General features: G+C 46.2%; 1 protein-coding gene across 1 annotated transcript in view; it reads left to right on the forward strand.

The window, feature by feature from the left end:
* The window catches only part of THSD4 (thrombospondin type 1 domain containing 4), a 580073-nt gene that overhangs the window by 125318 nt on the left and 438726 nt on the right, over window positions 1-16029 (forward strand). Inside the window, exon 5 of the mRNA XM_088025131.1 lies at window positions 3320-3767. Within this exon, the coding sequence (XP_087881257.1) occupies window positions 3320-3767 (448 nt within the window). The remainder of the gene's footprint in view (window positions 1-3319; window positions 3768-16029) is intronic.

The raw sequence follows: 16029 nt of genomic DNA on the forward strand, positions 1-16029 counted from the left end.
AAGGAGACAGCACTCTGAGATTCCACCAGCACCTACACGACCCTTCCGTGCTGCATCCTTTGTGCCTCACTGGCCTCATCTTAGCCCTGACCCTGTGTGAAGAAACTGACACAGCGGAAGATGGAGTAACTTACCCGAAGCTGCATAAGTCAGTACATGGCAGAGTTGGGATTCCAACCCAGGAAACCTGGCTTCAGAGCTCAAGCCATTAACCACTATGCTGTGCTCACACGTAGGCCTTTGATGCCCAAACTGGGCTTTTTTCTGTTTCTTTCTCAAGACCTACGCTTCCCAAATTTGACAAGTGAGGAATGCAAAGTAAAATCCCAAAGATGGGTTATAGGGAGACCAAACAGAACTAACTGAGCTCACAGCTTGCCAGGTACCTACCGCATGTTCCCTGGAAGGGTTAACTGGCCACACAGTTTCCCTTGGCCACATCTGTGCTTGTTATCCCAACACTGCATAAATCTGCCTAGTTCGTGTCGGCCACCCTGCAAGTGTCCAGATGGACCCTGTCCTGGTGGGGAAGGGGCCATCCTGAACCGTCAGGATGATGAGTTCTGCCCGCTGTAAGGAAAACACATGCTCTCTTGGCCAAGTGGCGATGAAACTGCCCTTCGATCCAGCATCCCGATTCAAGGATGCAGAAATCACATCTCTCACAATCACACCCCAACTGGCGGCTCACTCTTGTTAGCCTGTTTATCAGAGTTAACCGCTCGTTTGTTTTTGAAACATCATCTTTCCAGTGGTGATGCTGTTCCTGTGGGTTTTGCATGGTTCTCCATTTAGGCCGAGGCTCCTGGAAGGTAACCTGGATACAAAAATGTTCATCCTCAGGGTGATGGGCGGCCTTTGGAAAGATGCTTACCCAAGTCATCAGCCAACAGTAGGTTCTCCCTCTGCTGCCTCTGTTCCCTAAGAGCAGGATCAAGTCAGTCCCGGTTCAGTAGCTCTCGGTAGGTGAGATGCAGCAGTGCATCCTGGCCCAGGCCAGCAGATTTCTGTTACGTCAGAAGAAAATTTTACAGCTGTTGTTCTCCATTAAAAATGGTCACTCTTGGAGCACCTGGGTGGCGCTGTCGGTTAAGCATATGACTCTTGGTTTTGGCACAGGTCATGATCTCAGGGTGTTGAGATGGAGGCCCTTGCTGGGAGTCTGCTTGAGTTTCTCTCCCCCTTTCTCTCTGCCCCTGCCCCCCTACTCTTGCACACTCTCTCTCTCTCAAATCAATCAGTAAATCTTTTAAAAATACAATCTTTTATGGTTGCATTTTTACCCTTTTGTTTGGAATTTCAGTTCCTCAAAGCTGTGGGACTCTGGACCAGCAGTACCAGCAGCACCTGGGAGCTTGTTGGAAACACAGAGTCTCAGGCCCCACCCCAGACCAAGTGAATCAGAGTCTGCCTCTAACAAGATCCCTAGCTGATTCCTGGGCACATCCAAGTTTGAGAAGCACTGCTCCATGTGTCCTCATTTCTCAATAACCAAGCTGGCATCTCCACCCAGCGTTTACTTTGAGGCTGGAATTCTTGGTAGGCTTTCAGATCTTAAAAAGAAAAGACACACACACAGAGAAATTCTTTCCCTCGCCTTTACATGATGTCATTCATTTTACCTGGCCTGCCACAAGAAAGAAAAAGGCAGATTACATCCAAGTTATATATATTTTTAAGACTAACTTCTTAATTGCCTGTCTTAAAGCGGCATACTGGATCCCCCATCATTAACAGAGTCCCAAGTGTTGCCAAGATTAATCGAGAAATGCCTCAAGGCAAAATAAACACTGTAGCACAGTTTAATTCAAAACCATATCAGCTAAGAATGAAGGTGCAATTAGTGATAAAGATGTTAATAATTAGTTGTGGTCTGTTAAATTTTATATTCAGTGGTTACATAGAATGAAGAAAGAATTTCCTCATGAGGACAGAAATTAATGTTTCACCTTCATTGCTATTTTAATGTGCTTATTTTAATGGGGCCATCCTGTAGAAACCCTTGGGCACATTTCCAATTTTACATAAATGTAGAATTAATTATTATGGAAGCATATAATTTTAGAGCTGGAATGACCTTCATGGTCATTAGATCCAGCTCAGACATTTTACAAAGAAGAAATGATTTCTTCAGGTCCTGCCACCGAGTATTGGAACCTTGCTCCCCAACTCAGACCAGTGACAGTGAAACCCCTTCTCACATCCCTGCAGACAGAAATGCTTCTTTTTGCCTCAAAAATCCCACAGCTTTGAGTTGAAATTCCAAACAAAAGTGTGTAGTTGCTCGCAAGTCCCTTACTCCACCTTACCCCACCATGTTCTGGTTGCTTTCTGTTGTAAGGTTGCTTGGGAACCATATCTGACTCACTTTTATATTCCTGACCATTCCTAGCTCTGGGTTTTGTAAACAGTAGTCGCATAATAAATTTACATGCAGTGTGGTGTGCTGGAGCTGTTCTATCCCATTCACTAGAGCTGGTTGTGTCTTCATGATGGTGGCTTGAGATTGGCCATGGAGGAAACATTTACACCCTGGATGTAGATAAATGCCACAAACCAGGGCTATCTCCACCCCACCCCCGAAAACCAGCACACAACTGTTTATGTGATTTTTCTAAGGTCACAAGACAGCAGGTCTTGACAAAATCTAAAGATTATACCAACACGAAGATGCCTGTTCACCCAGTGTTCAGCGTGTGTTGCCTCAAGAGTGATGGATAGCCAACTGTTTGACCTCCTCTAATTTCTTTGGGGATTAATTTTGACCGAGAGCAAGTCAGGCCTCAGGGCTGCATTAGGGTGTGGTTGCTTAGCTAAATTCCACTTACCTGGAAAAGCTATTTGGGCATGAATGGTAAAGGAAACTGGTCTGAAATATCAGGCACAGTTGAGTGAGAAAAAAAAACCCCACAGATTATTTTCAGAGAAAACAAATGAATAGGAAGTTACTGTGGCCGAAATTACAATTATAGCCTTATACTTCTCAAAAAACCTCAGTGGCTCCCTACAGCCTGCAAACAGGCCCAAAGGCCCTGCCGTCAGTCACATACTGACCACAGCTTACTGTTCCAACCTCACTTTCCACCACTCACATCGCCCACCTTCTTTCGACTTTCCAGCCTCTGTGGAGCCCCTCTGCGCCAGCTTCCATGACGTCCCCTTCTCCTGGAATGCCCTCCCTCTACCTCCCTGGTCCACCATAGGCTCTGTCCCAGAGTTTCCATCCCTCCCCAGTCCCCTCCATCGTGGACCACAGCTTCGGGGTTAACACGGAGCTTCCTGTGACTCGGTTCTTCTCCGCTTGTGTGTCTTTCTTTAGGAGCAGGACCCGCGGTCCCATCGGCCCTGGCAAGTATGGCTACGGGAAGGCCCCGTACATCTTACCACTGCAGACGGACTCCGCACACTCGCCGCAGAGGCTTCGGAGGCAGAGGTCCCCGTCCCGGCATTCCAGGACCCAGGGGGCATCCGGTCCTAGCCACGGCTACGGCCCGCCGGCCCACCGGGCTCCCCAGCATGGGCCTCTGTACCAGAGTGATGGTGGCCCTCGTTCTGGACTGCAGACCTCCAAGGCCTCCCTCTACCAGCGGCCCTTGACCCTCGACCAAGGCTTTCCCGCAGCTTCCAGTCTCTTCCACGGCCCAGAAACCAGCAGCAACCATGGCATGGGGGCCCCCAGGGCAGCTCAGAGCTTCTCGCAGCCCGCCCGGTCTGCAGCCATCTCCTGCATTGGGGCCTATCGGCAGTACAAGCTGTGCAACACCAATGTGAGTACACACGGCCTCACGCGGGCCTGGGGACCACTATCGCTCCTCTTTCTGCGTTGCCGTCACGTGGAAGACAGCGAGGGCCCGGTCCCTTAGGCCATGTTAATGCACCCGTATATCTTCTCTCCCTCTCTCTTCTCTCCATGAGTTCTCCATGGATACTTCCCCTTTTCGTAAGGTGTGACTTTAGTAACTTAGGAATAACTTCTTGACGGTCGCTGTTGCTGCGTATCACACAACCTCCACATTCTCAGGGGCGTCGTATCAACAATATTTATTCTTTGTGCACAGGTCGGTGGGTCAAGGGCAGTTTGGCTAGTTTAGGGCCAAAGGTGGCAGTGCCCAAGACGTGGGAGTTGGCGGAGGTTTGACCAGCATCCGTATGTTCCAGTCAGTGTCCTGCCATTCTAGGTGTGAGCGCTTTGGATATTGTATGATGAAAAAGCCTGAGAGTGAATAACTTGCTGAAGATTCCATAGCTAATCAGTAGCAAAGTGAATTATAAATGGGAACTACATAAGATGACCAGATGTGGTTTTAAAAAAAAAAAAAATCAGCTTAAAGAGTATATCTAAAGGAGAAAGGAATAAGAGAATGTTCAAAGGTTAAATTTCCAAGTTGCTCTGTTTTTCATTAATAATTTAATCTGCCTTAATATTCTGTTACTGGGCAACAGGACAGCTGTTACATATTAGCTTCAATTTCCTCATTAAAAATATATTTCCTGCTATAGAGTCCATAGAAACGACTTAATTTGTGATCTTAATAATTCCTCTGAATGCCTGAATTGCTTTTTAGCCTGTTCTTCCACTGACAGACTTCAGGAATTATTAATTTTTGTAAAGCAGTAATTTTTCTAAAGCCATTACAAATCAGTCAACCATTAAGTCTTAATTAAGCATCACTGCTTGCTTGTAACGGACTGGGAGACATGGAAGATGAAAGAAAAGTCGTATTATCTATCTTGTAGAGTCGTTAGGAGGATCAAATGAGGTGATGTTAAGACAGGTCTTTATAAATCAAAAAGAAATACTTGTGTCCGTGATCATACATGGTCCTTGTTCTTGAATATCATTACTATCCTTTTAAGGATCTTTAAGATTCAGGGGCACCTGGGGAGTTCAGTCGGTTAAGCATCCGACTCTTGATTTCAGCCCAGGTCATGATCTCAGGGTCGTGAGATAGAGCCCCGTGGCTCCGTGACAGCCTCCGAGGTGGGCGTGGAGTCTGCCCCTCCCACACTCTCTCTCTTTCTCTCTTAAAAAGAAGTAAAATTAAAATCTTTTAAAAAATAAATGAAATGAATTCATCTGTAATGTAGAACACAGTCTCCCATTGACTAGTATGTTTCTTAATTTTGAAGACCACATAAATCATAAAGAGAAAGAAAAAGAGAGCGAACATTTGGCACATATGTGGACCTGGTATCTACTTAGTATTTCTGTCACTTCACCTACATTTTGCAAGTACGCACATTTTGCTAGGCCTGTGCTGCTGACAGCAGGGCCACCTCTCTCCATGTGCACGTTGTAGCTTTTCTGGGTACTGGGATGACTCCACTATTAAGGACATTGAATTGCAAGGAATCTTAGAAAATGCCTGTGAATTTATGATGTCTGCCATCATTTGGCAGCTGGCAAAGTAACACCGCAAACCCAGGACAGAGACGTCAATGTCGACAAAAGATTATATAGCTTTAGTTCCGTTTTCTTGGCTGTAACATTTCACACAGTGTCCTCCCCAGTGCACCCCATCATCCCAAGTCCCATCTTACTTACCCTGATTGAGAGATGCCATTCCTTAGAGGTCCCATGACTGCCTGTCTTCTTTTTATAAGCCCATGGCTTCTTGGCTCTTGGGTCATCCCCTAGCCCCCATGAACACCTTAACACTCCCTGTGTTAGGGCTCCCTAAGACCTCTCCTAGGTTTGATGATTTGCTGGGAGGACTCATAGCTATGATTTATTACAATAAAAGGATACAGAGCAAAATCAGCAAAGAGAAAGGCACATGGGACAAAGTCTAGAGGAAGCCAGGCACACACTTCCAAAGTCCTCTCCCAGTGGAGTCACACAGGATTTGCTTAATTCCCCCAACCAATGAGTTGTGACAACGCGTGTGAAGTGTTGTCTACAAGGGAAGCTCATTAGAGACTCGGTGCCCAAGGTTTTTACTGGGGGCTGGTCGCATAGGCACCCTCTGCCTGCCACATACCAGAATTCCAGACTCCTAGAAGGAAAGCAGGTGTTGAGCATAAACTATATTGCTAATACAAATAGTTTGGGCAAAGTGAGTCACTCTTATCACTCAGGGAGTGATGGAAACCCTTCTGAAATCCAAGTTCCCAGATGCCAGCCAAGGACCAATCTTGCAAGCAAGCCTTTCTGAAGAGAGCTGTTTCAGTCCTGCTGTGTGGAGTCTTATTTGCACACTTCCTGTGTGGACCCATGTGCTCCGTCACCTTAGCATGAATGACCACATGTGGACATTTATGTACCCTCCCCTACCAGTGGGCAACATGAAGAGATAACATGAATCTCCAAATTGTGTAAATTTCCTACTCCAAGATGAAAGAGGTGAAGGGCAGTATTGTGAAAAATTGTACTAGTCTCCCAGGGAATACAGGTTATCACTTATGTCCTCTCCAAAGATTAAAAAGGAATATGTGCATTTAGAGATTTCTCCCCATTCCTATCTGGGAGAAGAGAAAGAAGGGAAGTTAGGCCAGGGCATGTTGGAAACATCCCCTGATTTCAGAACTCCATCCCTTAAACTAAGTGCCCAGTAGATCCCACCCAAGTTCTCGATGGAATACCCCACTTGCTAAGACTACCCCCACAGTGGAGGTCTCAGTTGTGACCTCCACTACATGGTGATGCATATGATGAGGGGTGGTGTGAATGGTTTGGCAGGCTTCCAGATCTGGAAACAGTATCTCATCACTGCTCACAGTCTCTCCCTCAACACGCTTGGGGTCCAGGGGCAGAGAAGGTGCCCAGTGCAGCGGCCTGGATGTCATTGCCCTTGGTGCTGGAGCACCTGGGGACAGGGAGGAACTCTGGGAGCACAGAGCAGGAGGCCGCTGGGTTGGGGAAGACTCCACTGAAGAGGGAACAGGTGAGCTGAGCTTCTAAGGTTGGCCAAAAGAGAGAAAAGGGCATTTAGGGGCAAAAGAAAGAGCTTAGTCAAAGACAGGGAGGCAGGATTGTTGCCAGAGCCTCAAAAGGCGCCGAGACACCTGCCAGGTTGTAGGGCCCTTCCTTTCTTAACCTCTGGCCTCCTCCTATCCACTTTAAATAATCACAATTTTAGTGGGCATTTTGTTCTTTAACATCTCAAAATACAGAGATTTCATATGGGCCTTGCTTGACTTCTATACATGAGGTAGATGCGTGGGAAAACATTTAGAAACACAGTGCAGAGTGAGAAAGTGATCTAATCAACTGGTTTAATTGGGGTTAGGCTGCAGGGCATCTGAAATAGTGGACTCAGGGGCAGGCTGTGCTGGACTCGAGCCCCAGTCTCCTTGGGCAAGGCGCTCAACTCCCTGGGACCATCAGGGAATCGGCGATAATAAAAACACCTGTTCCACAGGGTTGATTGTGCACACTAGGAGCTGATACGTTAGGAAATACGGTGGTTTGACCTGGGGAAGTAAACGTGGCTCGCGTGCCTCTCCGGAGCTTGGAGCAGAGCAAAGTCTCGCCATGTCACTTTCCAAGTGCTCAGTCACGAAATTGTGGTTGAGGTGGTCAGACTTGCTCAGAGTCCCCTTTTGTCCTCTGGATTACCTGGGGTTCAGAGTCCTTTCCCTTCGCCCATCAATAAAACACGATTGCCAGGGTGCCTGAGTGGCTCAGTCGGTTAAGCATCTGCCTTCAGTTCAGGTCATGATCCCAGAGTCCTGGGATTGAGCTCAGGATCGGGTTCCCTGCTCCTTGGGGAGCCTGCTTCTCCCTCTCCCACTCCCCCTGCTTGTGCTCTCTCTCACTCTCTCTGTCAAATAAATAAAATCTAAACAAAACAAAACAAAACACAATTGCCAAGAGCCCCAACATGTCAAGTGTAATGTAGCTTCCCTGCAGTCACCCTTGGGTCAGGTGTAAAGTGATAAGAAAATGAAACTACAGATAAGTTCCTGCCAGTGAATGCTTACCACCCTCAAATGTGAATGTTTAATGTGAAGCCCCATCTTGTGATGTCATCTGGGAATTTTAAACATCTAAGTGTGTCTTTAGGATTGTTTGACTCTATTAAGGTGTCCTTTATGAAATACTATAAAATAAATAATAAATGCAGTCCTAATGATCTCTGCATGTAGACTTTAAAGATAAGGAAGGGTTTTTTTTTTTTTTTTAACATTTTATTTATTTATTTGAGAGTGAGAGAGAGCATGTGCTGGGGGAGAGGCCAATGGAGAGGGAGAAGCAGGCTCCCTACGGAGCAGGGAGCCCAATGCTGGGCTCAATCCCCGGACCCTGGGATCATGACCTGAGCTGAAGGAAGATGCTTAATCGACTGAGCCACCCAGTCGCCCCAAGGAAGGGTTTTTTTGGTTCTGTTTTTCTTTTTTTTCTTGCTTACATTGTATGTGAGGAAGTTAAGGTGACAAGCCCCAGGATAACTAGAGACAGTTTCGGTCTTTTAGAGCAGACACCAATCTTCGACCTCTACTGGTACAACACGCCAGGCCACTCGCTAGTGTGGGTTCTTACTTGGAGTCCATAAACACAGCATTGACATCGGTGGTGGGGTCCGGCATGAGGCTGTGGGTCAGGGACACTGAGATGAAGGCAAGTCCTGGCTCTCAGTGGCTCACAGCCCAGTGGGAGAGACTCCTAAATAGATCATGACAACTATGGAGTGCAGGCACCACTGCATGTGCTGGGAGGCTCTTTGAAATCATAGTAGGCCCGGCTTGGCCTCCTGGAGAGGTACAGGAAGGTTTTCTAGGGAGGGGGAGTGACAGGGGCTCCCAGAAGGGCTGAGGAGCATGAAGGGGGCTCTCGGGGGACCTCTCGGTGGAACCAGATGTTTTTCCTGTGAGCGGAGGCTTCCCCTGCAAGTACGTCCTCAGGAGCGAAAGGGCAGCACGGGTCTCCGTGGTTTATCCACAGCCCTGCACTTTCTCCTCTGTGGCTAAAAAGAATGAGTGCTCAAGGAATCAAGTAAATAGGTTTCTTCTCCGTGGAAGTTCGTGGAAGGCCAAGATTTTGGAAGCAAAAGAACTGGAGTCTTGATAAGGGTGCCAAGGGGGAAGGAGAAAACCAAGTCATGGTCCCTCTGGTGCCTGAGGGGATGCAGTTAAAATTGTTCTACTAGCTGTTTCTGGGGGTTTGTATTTTTATTTGCTAAATACATTAACAACCAAGACACTTTATGCCATTTGTTGTGGAGGCCGAGGTGTCTCTCTCCCCACCTTCTTCTCTTAAGCACTCAGAATTCAGACTTTCTCCCTCGGGACACTGACACTCTGGCTCCTTCTGGTGAAAGGCGGCTGGAGTGAGTCGGCTGGCGCAGGGTGGGGACGGGGTTACGACTTTAAAGGGCTTCACTGCCAAAGGAGACGTGATCCTGAGTTTAGACAGAGTGCATTTAACGTTATGGGGAAAAACCCCTGGGGCTAAAAGCAGATTTTAGCAAACACCAATGTGATGAGTTCTGCTATCAGTGCCTCTCCAGTAAATTTCCCTGCAGTGGGACTGGCCTCAGACAATGGATTTGTCTGTGTGGAGTTGGTTCTGTCTCCAAGTTAAGTGAAAATGAAGGGAAGATGCTGGACAAATCTCAGATATAGCTAAGCTCTCTTGAGGCAGGTTCTGTTTCTACCCCATTTCTAGTCTCCTGTTGAACGGCAGAGGATCTGACGCCTCCTGACTGTACTTTAAGGAGGAACTTAGCAAACAAATGGGCCAGGTCCAGAATTCAGAACAATTCCGTAAGGTGTGAAACTTACCAGGAACTGTGGGGCTGATTATGGGGTGGACAAGCCATCTAACCGTGGTCTCAGTGGAAGTTTCTCTTATCATGACTTTATCACCAACCTCCTCATCTGGGAAATATGTGCTGGTGTCAGTGCTTTTTTGCATCAATTTCTGCTTTCCATCTCCTCAGACCACTTGCAATTCCCCATAGAAAGTTCTCTTACTGATTTTTTCTTACTCTATCAGGGACCTTTCGCAAATATATATGAAATATGTATGTGAATGTATGCAAGTATAAATAGTAGAGATATTTCTTTGTATGTACAATATTTACATGTTTCATATAAATATATTTCATATATTTGAAAGATACATGTATGAGTCACACACACACACACGAGTTGTTTTCACTCGTCACTTCTAATAATTATAAAAAGTAGTGCAAATGGTAAGAAATATCCCAGTGGCAGAGAGAAGCTGTATCCCGGTCCCTCTCCCTCGATATAATTGCAGTCAGTCATTTTTGATTTTTTAGTTCCTAGAGTCCTTCTCTCCATTAACTCTAATAGTTTACTAATACTTGTGCTTCTTGATACAGCAACTTCAAGTTTTCTCTGTTAGCTCCTCACTCCAAAAGATGAAGAAATGACCCCCTTTTCTCCCACACCGCTGATCCCTGCTAGCCATGTTTCTATTTTCTGTTATATTTTTGATTACATATAGTATGTTAACAATTTTTATTTTCTTGATTTATCAACATTAGGGAGGATCCGTTAACTCCTTGTTTTGCAAGATTAGAAAATTTAGTGCCCGGTTTCCAAATTCTTCTCATTGCATTACATGTTTCGGCTGATGTATTTTTCTCCCTATGGCCTGTAAAATCCCTGCAAGAGACTTTTTTTTTTTTTTAAGATTTTTTTTTTAATTTAGTTAATGGACAGAGAGAGAGAGAGACAGCGAGAGAGGGAACACAAGCAGGGGGAGTGGGAGAGGGAGAAGCAGGCTTCCCGCCGAGCAGGGAGCCCGATGTGGGGCTCGATCCCAGGACCCTGTATCTGTCTATCTTCCGTAGTCGCAATACCTGACGCATAGTAGTAGGGGCACAGTGAGTCTTTGCCTTTGAAGGAATTTCTCCCCCTGTCCTAGCAGATGGCAGAGGGTCAGGAGGCCACTCTTACTAATGTGATCCCTAAAGTAGCAACTAGGGGGGAGTAGAAGTCTTAAATGTTTTAAAAAGTTCACATTTGGCCGTATGCTTTCTGATTAGTTAGAAGAAAGATGTTCTTGTTTAGGTCCTCTTACAGGCATAGAGATAAATAAATCTAAGGAGGGAGGAATGAACAGCACTCCTGGGATAGGCCTAGATTTGTACGAACGTTTATCCAGAGTACTTAAAAATACGCAGTTTTCCTGGGTGAAGAGATGGGCTTAGTCATCTTAACATCCATTGGATCTTTGATGGATGTATTGAATGAGAGAGAAACACCTTTCTCTAGGAGAACATTGTGAACTTGGATGGGGAAAAAAAAGGTGTTTGAGAACTAAGAAAACCTCAGGATTTTGGAGGGGTCTTTCTGTTTTGTTTTTTGTTTTAAATCCAAAACCTTGACCCAACTCTTTTGGACAAACCAATTTACTGACTGTCCAGAGAACACTAGGAGTGGTAGCAGGTGGCAAGAGTTTTTGCAAGGTTGAATTTGTTCCAAGTGATTTGAGAAAGCAGATATGAAACATATTTGAAAAATGTGCTGGATAATTTCTAAGCAGTTTCGATCCGTGGTTGTATTATCCTGCAGCTGGAAACCCAAACCCCTTTTTCCAGCTGGGGAAGAGAAAGGGGAACGTTTGCTACCTGTCAGGGCACTTGAAGCTTCTGGAACTGCTGGAGTCATCTTTGATGTCTGCTTAGATTCCAGCTCAGCTAACATTTACTGAGCATTATTATGAACTAGAAATCTTAATGTATTACTAAGTCAGTCTTCACAAAAAACCCCTGCGGGATGGGAGTGCTGCGGCTTGCTACTGACCTGCGGTAACTTGGGTTTGGAGAAGTGAAGTGCTTTGCCCAAGGCCACCCAGCCACTTTTCCCTGGCAGTGCAGGGATGTTAAATACATCATATGTTGTCGGCTGGTCCCTGGTCTTCTGATTGAATCCAGAGCAATGCAAAGGATAAGAACGATGCCTGTCTGACCCGGGCAGACTTCAAGGTCCTATTTTCCTCGGTGCCACCTTCACTGGGGATGACACCCTTCGGTCGACTGAGGAACTGAAAGTAATTAATTTATCAAGAGGTAAGTATACGATCACCAAGAGTGGCCTCTTGAGCAATGCAGTTAGGTGCAGGCACTTGTCATCTCAGATTAACTGGGGTCTCTAGGAACGTAGCCCGAGTTTCCATAATACTCTTTGTAACTCATAGCAACCCTAGGCGATTGTCTAGATGGAACTTTGGATAGGCTCTGAAGTGCTTTATAAGGATTCAGCTCATTATATCAAAGTCCATCTTTATTCCTTTTCCCATAAGAGACCAGTGGAAACATTCCTCCCTCTTTTGGGTGGACGGAAGTCATTTGAAGGGAGGTTTCCCAGAGGCATTACATGGCAATGAAGCGCTGCTCTTTGCTAGCCCCATCCTGCGTGAGCCTGATCTCTATCTGCACAGCTTTTTCCCTGTCCCACTTTTCTGGCCTGAAGATTACAAGAATCTGTGTCCATGGAAAGGATTAGTGTCTGCAGGAAATCTGCCCAAAGCCAACTCACAGTGTAAACTAGAGACAGTTACTGATAAGGTGAGGGTGACTCAGTCTATGGCATCAGGAAACAGCCCACTTAAAATGTAACAAATGTAAAATGATCTGTAACCTGGAAGTTTTAACTTCAGAAAGTCTGTTAAAATGAGAGGAGATCATATATTGATAATAGTATGACAAGTACAAACAGATGTAACCCACACAAGACATGAAGCAGAATTTCCCTGGCCTGCTTGGTTTTCATCCTCAATCCACAACTGCCTGATCTTTACAGCTGAGGCTACTCCACCAGGCCTCAGAGGCTGAATCTGACCTCAGCCACTAGGACTTCTCAGGCAAGGAGTTAAGGCCCCCTTGTCTGAGGACCTGTGACAGATTCACTTTGCTGTCCACCCAGTCTCGAGGGGCACCATGTATGGTGGTTACTGGCATGGGTTCTGGATCCAAAGTGTCTGGGTTCAAATCCTGACTTCATCATTTATCAGCCCATGGCTTTGGGCAGCTCATTTAGCTTTCTGCTGCCTTGGCTTCCTCATCTATAAAATGGGTATGATAGTTGTGGTGAGGATTACATGAGCTAAGATACATAGGAGCACGCGGTGGAGTGCCTGGCATCTAGTAACTGCTCAGTAAAAGTGAGCTGTTCTTAATGTCGTCATCAGCCCAGGCTTCTGCCTTCATCACCTTTACTGTAATTTTATCTCAGGACCCATGTCCACATCTGGACCCTGTGAGCCTCGAATATCTCTGGCCTGGGCCCTCTCCTACATGCTAACTGGCAGCTCACGTGGCATCCTGTGAGTCCTTGCTGGGGGAGCACACAGGACCAGGCCAGGGCTCCTGGTCATCTCCTGCAGCATCTTCTTGTGCTCACCATGGGCTGGATACCACAGGCAACCTGCTGGGCTCAGCTGCCTTTGGGCAACTGGAGGTGGATTTGCTGCCTCAGCACCTGACCCCCCACTGTGGGTCCAATGGCACATGAAGCCCCCCTTGCCTCAGGAGGTAACTGGGCCAGGCTCAGATATAAAGAACTTATTGGTGACCTGGGGCAGGGGGCCCTGAATGATCCCTCACATGTGACTGGTTGGCTTGGCGGATGCATGTGATGGAGTAGGAGCATCAGTGGGGCATTAAGATATACCGTAAGATTATAAACTACAAGCACATGTAAAGTTGGCAAAGGGCCAAAGTGTTTGAACGGGCTCAGTAATGATCCATTCTTATTACACAAATATTACATATTTATTGCAGAAAAATTAGTGTAATACACCAAAAACTTTTTTTTCTTTGTGAAAAGAAAAAGTCTATAATCCACCTTCCAGAGATAATGCTTTTAACCTTTCTTTCTCTATGTGTGTGCATACACACACACACACGCACACACACACAATCGCTTAACACTTTTTTTCACTTAATGGGTTGTGGACTACTTTCCATGTCATGAAATATACATTTATATCATCAAGTACTGAGCAATTCAGAATAATTCTGTAGATGCATTGGTTCATGGTCTAGCCTCTTGGCATATTTTGCTAATGGAAGAGAAAGGGGTTAAGCAGCCTGGCTGGGTTTTTGTGGTCTGTAGCTTCCAATTCTGATAACTGCCACCAGACTAATTAAGGGTGGCTTCTGGCTGGAGCCTCACTGCCGAGCAGCTTGGCTTTCCATAGGTGTGGTTATTTGAGGAACAGGATATTTGCCCACTTGTTCTGGTCTGTTTCCATTATGAAAAAAATGCAACCCAGTAGCTCATCTCTAGTTTCTGATTAGGGCCACAGTGGGTGATCAGGCTCTGGGCTCTGTCGCTCTGTCACAGTGACCTCTGGCCGGCTGTGCCTCTTCTCCAGGCCTCAGTGTCTTCATCGATAAAGTGAAGGGTTGGGTCTGACTATCACTGCTCCAACACTGTGATTGCCTGTTAACTAACGCAGAGTAAGACTGAGGCTTGGGGGTGGTCTTTCATTGCTGCCGTGGTCCGGTGCCAGGCTGGCTGGGCCAGAATCAGCGAGGGACTGCTTCAAGCATATGTTCCTGGGCCCTTTCCCTCCCCTCCCACTGGGGCGAGGCCTGGGAATCTGTATTTTTAAAAGATCTTATTTATTTATTTATTTGAGAGAAAGATAGAGAACATGAGTTGGGGAAGGAGCAGAGGGAGAAGGAGAGAATCTCAAGCAGACTCCGCACTCAGCACAGAGCCCGATGCGAGGCTCGATCTCACGACCCTGAGATCATAACCTGAGCTGAAATGAAGAGTCAGATGCTTAACCGACTGAGCCACCCGGGCACCCAAGAGAATCTGTGTTTTTAACAAATCACTTAGTGATTCTTTCTCCCAAGTCACCCCACTGATCATATCCTCATCAAGCTCTGGTTCTGGCCTAAGGGTTGTCAAAAACATCTCAATGCCAAGTCCTTCATGGAGACAGCTGGTGTTGTTGGATGCCTACACGGTTCCGGCTTGGGGGCCACCAGCAGCCTGGCTTCCAGCGCCCAAGGAGACAGCCTTCCCCGGCCTGTTGGCTTCTCACTGATTGTCAGAGCTCAGCCCAGCCTGTCCACCGGGCCTTTCTTCCCCACCAGTTTCGACCACATTCTGCTTCCCATAGCTTCCTGCTCCATATGGTTTGGTTCAGGCTGCAGCAGGGTTATGACCACCCGGGTGTTTGTACCAGCAGCCTCGCCTGACTGTCCTTTATCACGCAAGAGATGCTTTTCCTTCCACCTGGTTTTATTCCTCCCTTTGTTCCTTCCTCTTCAAAAGACCTGGTGTTTCTGACATATACCGTAGATTTCTTTATAAAACCTTCAGAACTTTGAGCTACCTTATTAACAGTTTATTCCGGAGACTTCTTATACACAGGGTTTTTAATATTTAAGGGGCCAGATTCCTTTTCCTCTGATTATTAAAACACACAGACACATACCCCACACTTAAATAAGAGTATACTTAGGTTTTAAGAAAGTTAGATCATGCTTTATCCATGATTTGAATTAGAGATTCTGATCTTATTATTATATTTCATATTTATTTCATGTCACACTTTGCTTATATTTATCATTTATAAATAAGAAAGAGATAAACCACAGGGAGCTGGATATTTTCTCTGAGTCATCTAGTATATCAGGATTACCTGGATAATTTGATAAAATATAGATGCCTGGACCTCGTCCCAGACTTACTGACTGGCCATCCTTGGGGGAGGGACCCAGGACTTTGCATTTCCTGTGAGATCTCTGGGTGTTTCTTTTGCATGCTAAAGGCTGGGAGCTGTGACGTTAGATGGTGGAGAGAATTTAGACAAGATGGGAAGGACACTGAGATGCAGCCTGGTGGCCACCAGACCACTTAGCCCTAACTCCAGCCTCTGCCCTCACTGGCTGTGTGGGTTCTTCTGTGCCTCAGTTTGCTCATCTGTGAAAAATCTGCAAAACTATCAGAGTGGCTTCATTGGTCACCATGAGGATTAAAGTGTAATACGAGGATTAGTAAGTGTAATATGTTTAAAGCAGCACGTGTACATGGTAAGGATTCTGTACATGCTTGCTGTGAATATTATCCCACGTCCGGGAATGGCACGAACAA

This window comes from Eumetopias jubatus, unplaced genomic scaffold (assembly GCF_037043125.1).
Source record: "Eumetopias jubatus isolate StellerSeaLion01/CBP00866 unplaced genomic scaffold, mEumJub1_p1.0 scaffold_7, whole genome shotgun sequence".
Classification (NCBI taxonomy): Eukaryota; Metazoa; Chordata; class Mammalia; order Carnivora; family Otariidae; genus Eumetopias; species Eumetopias jubatus.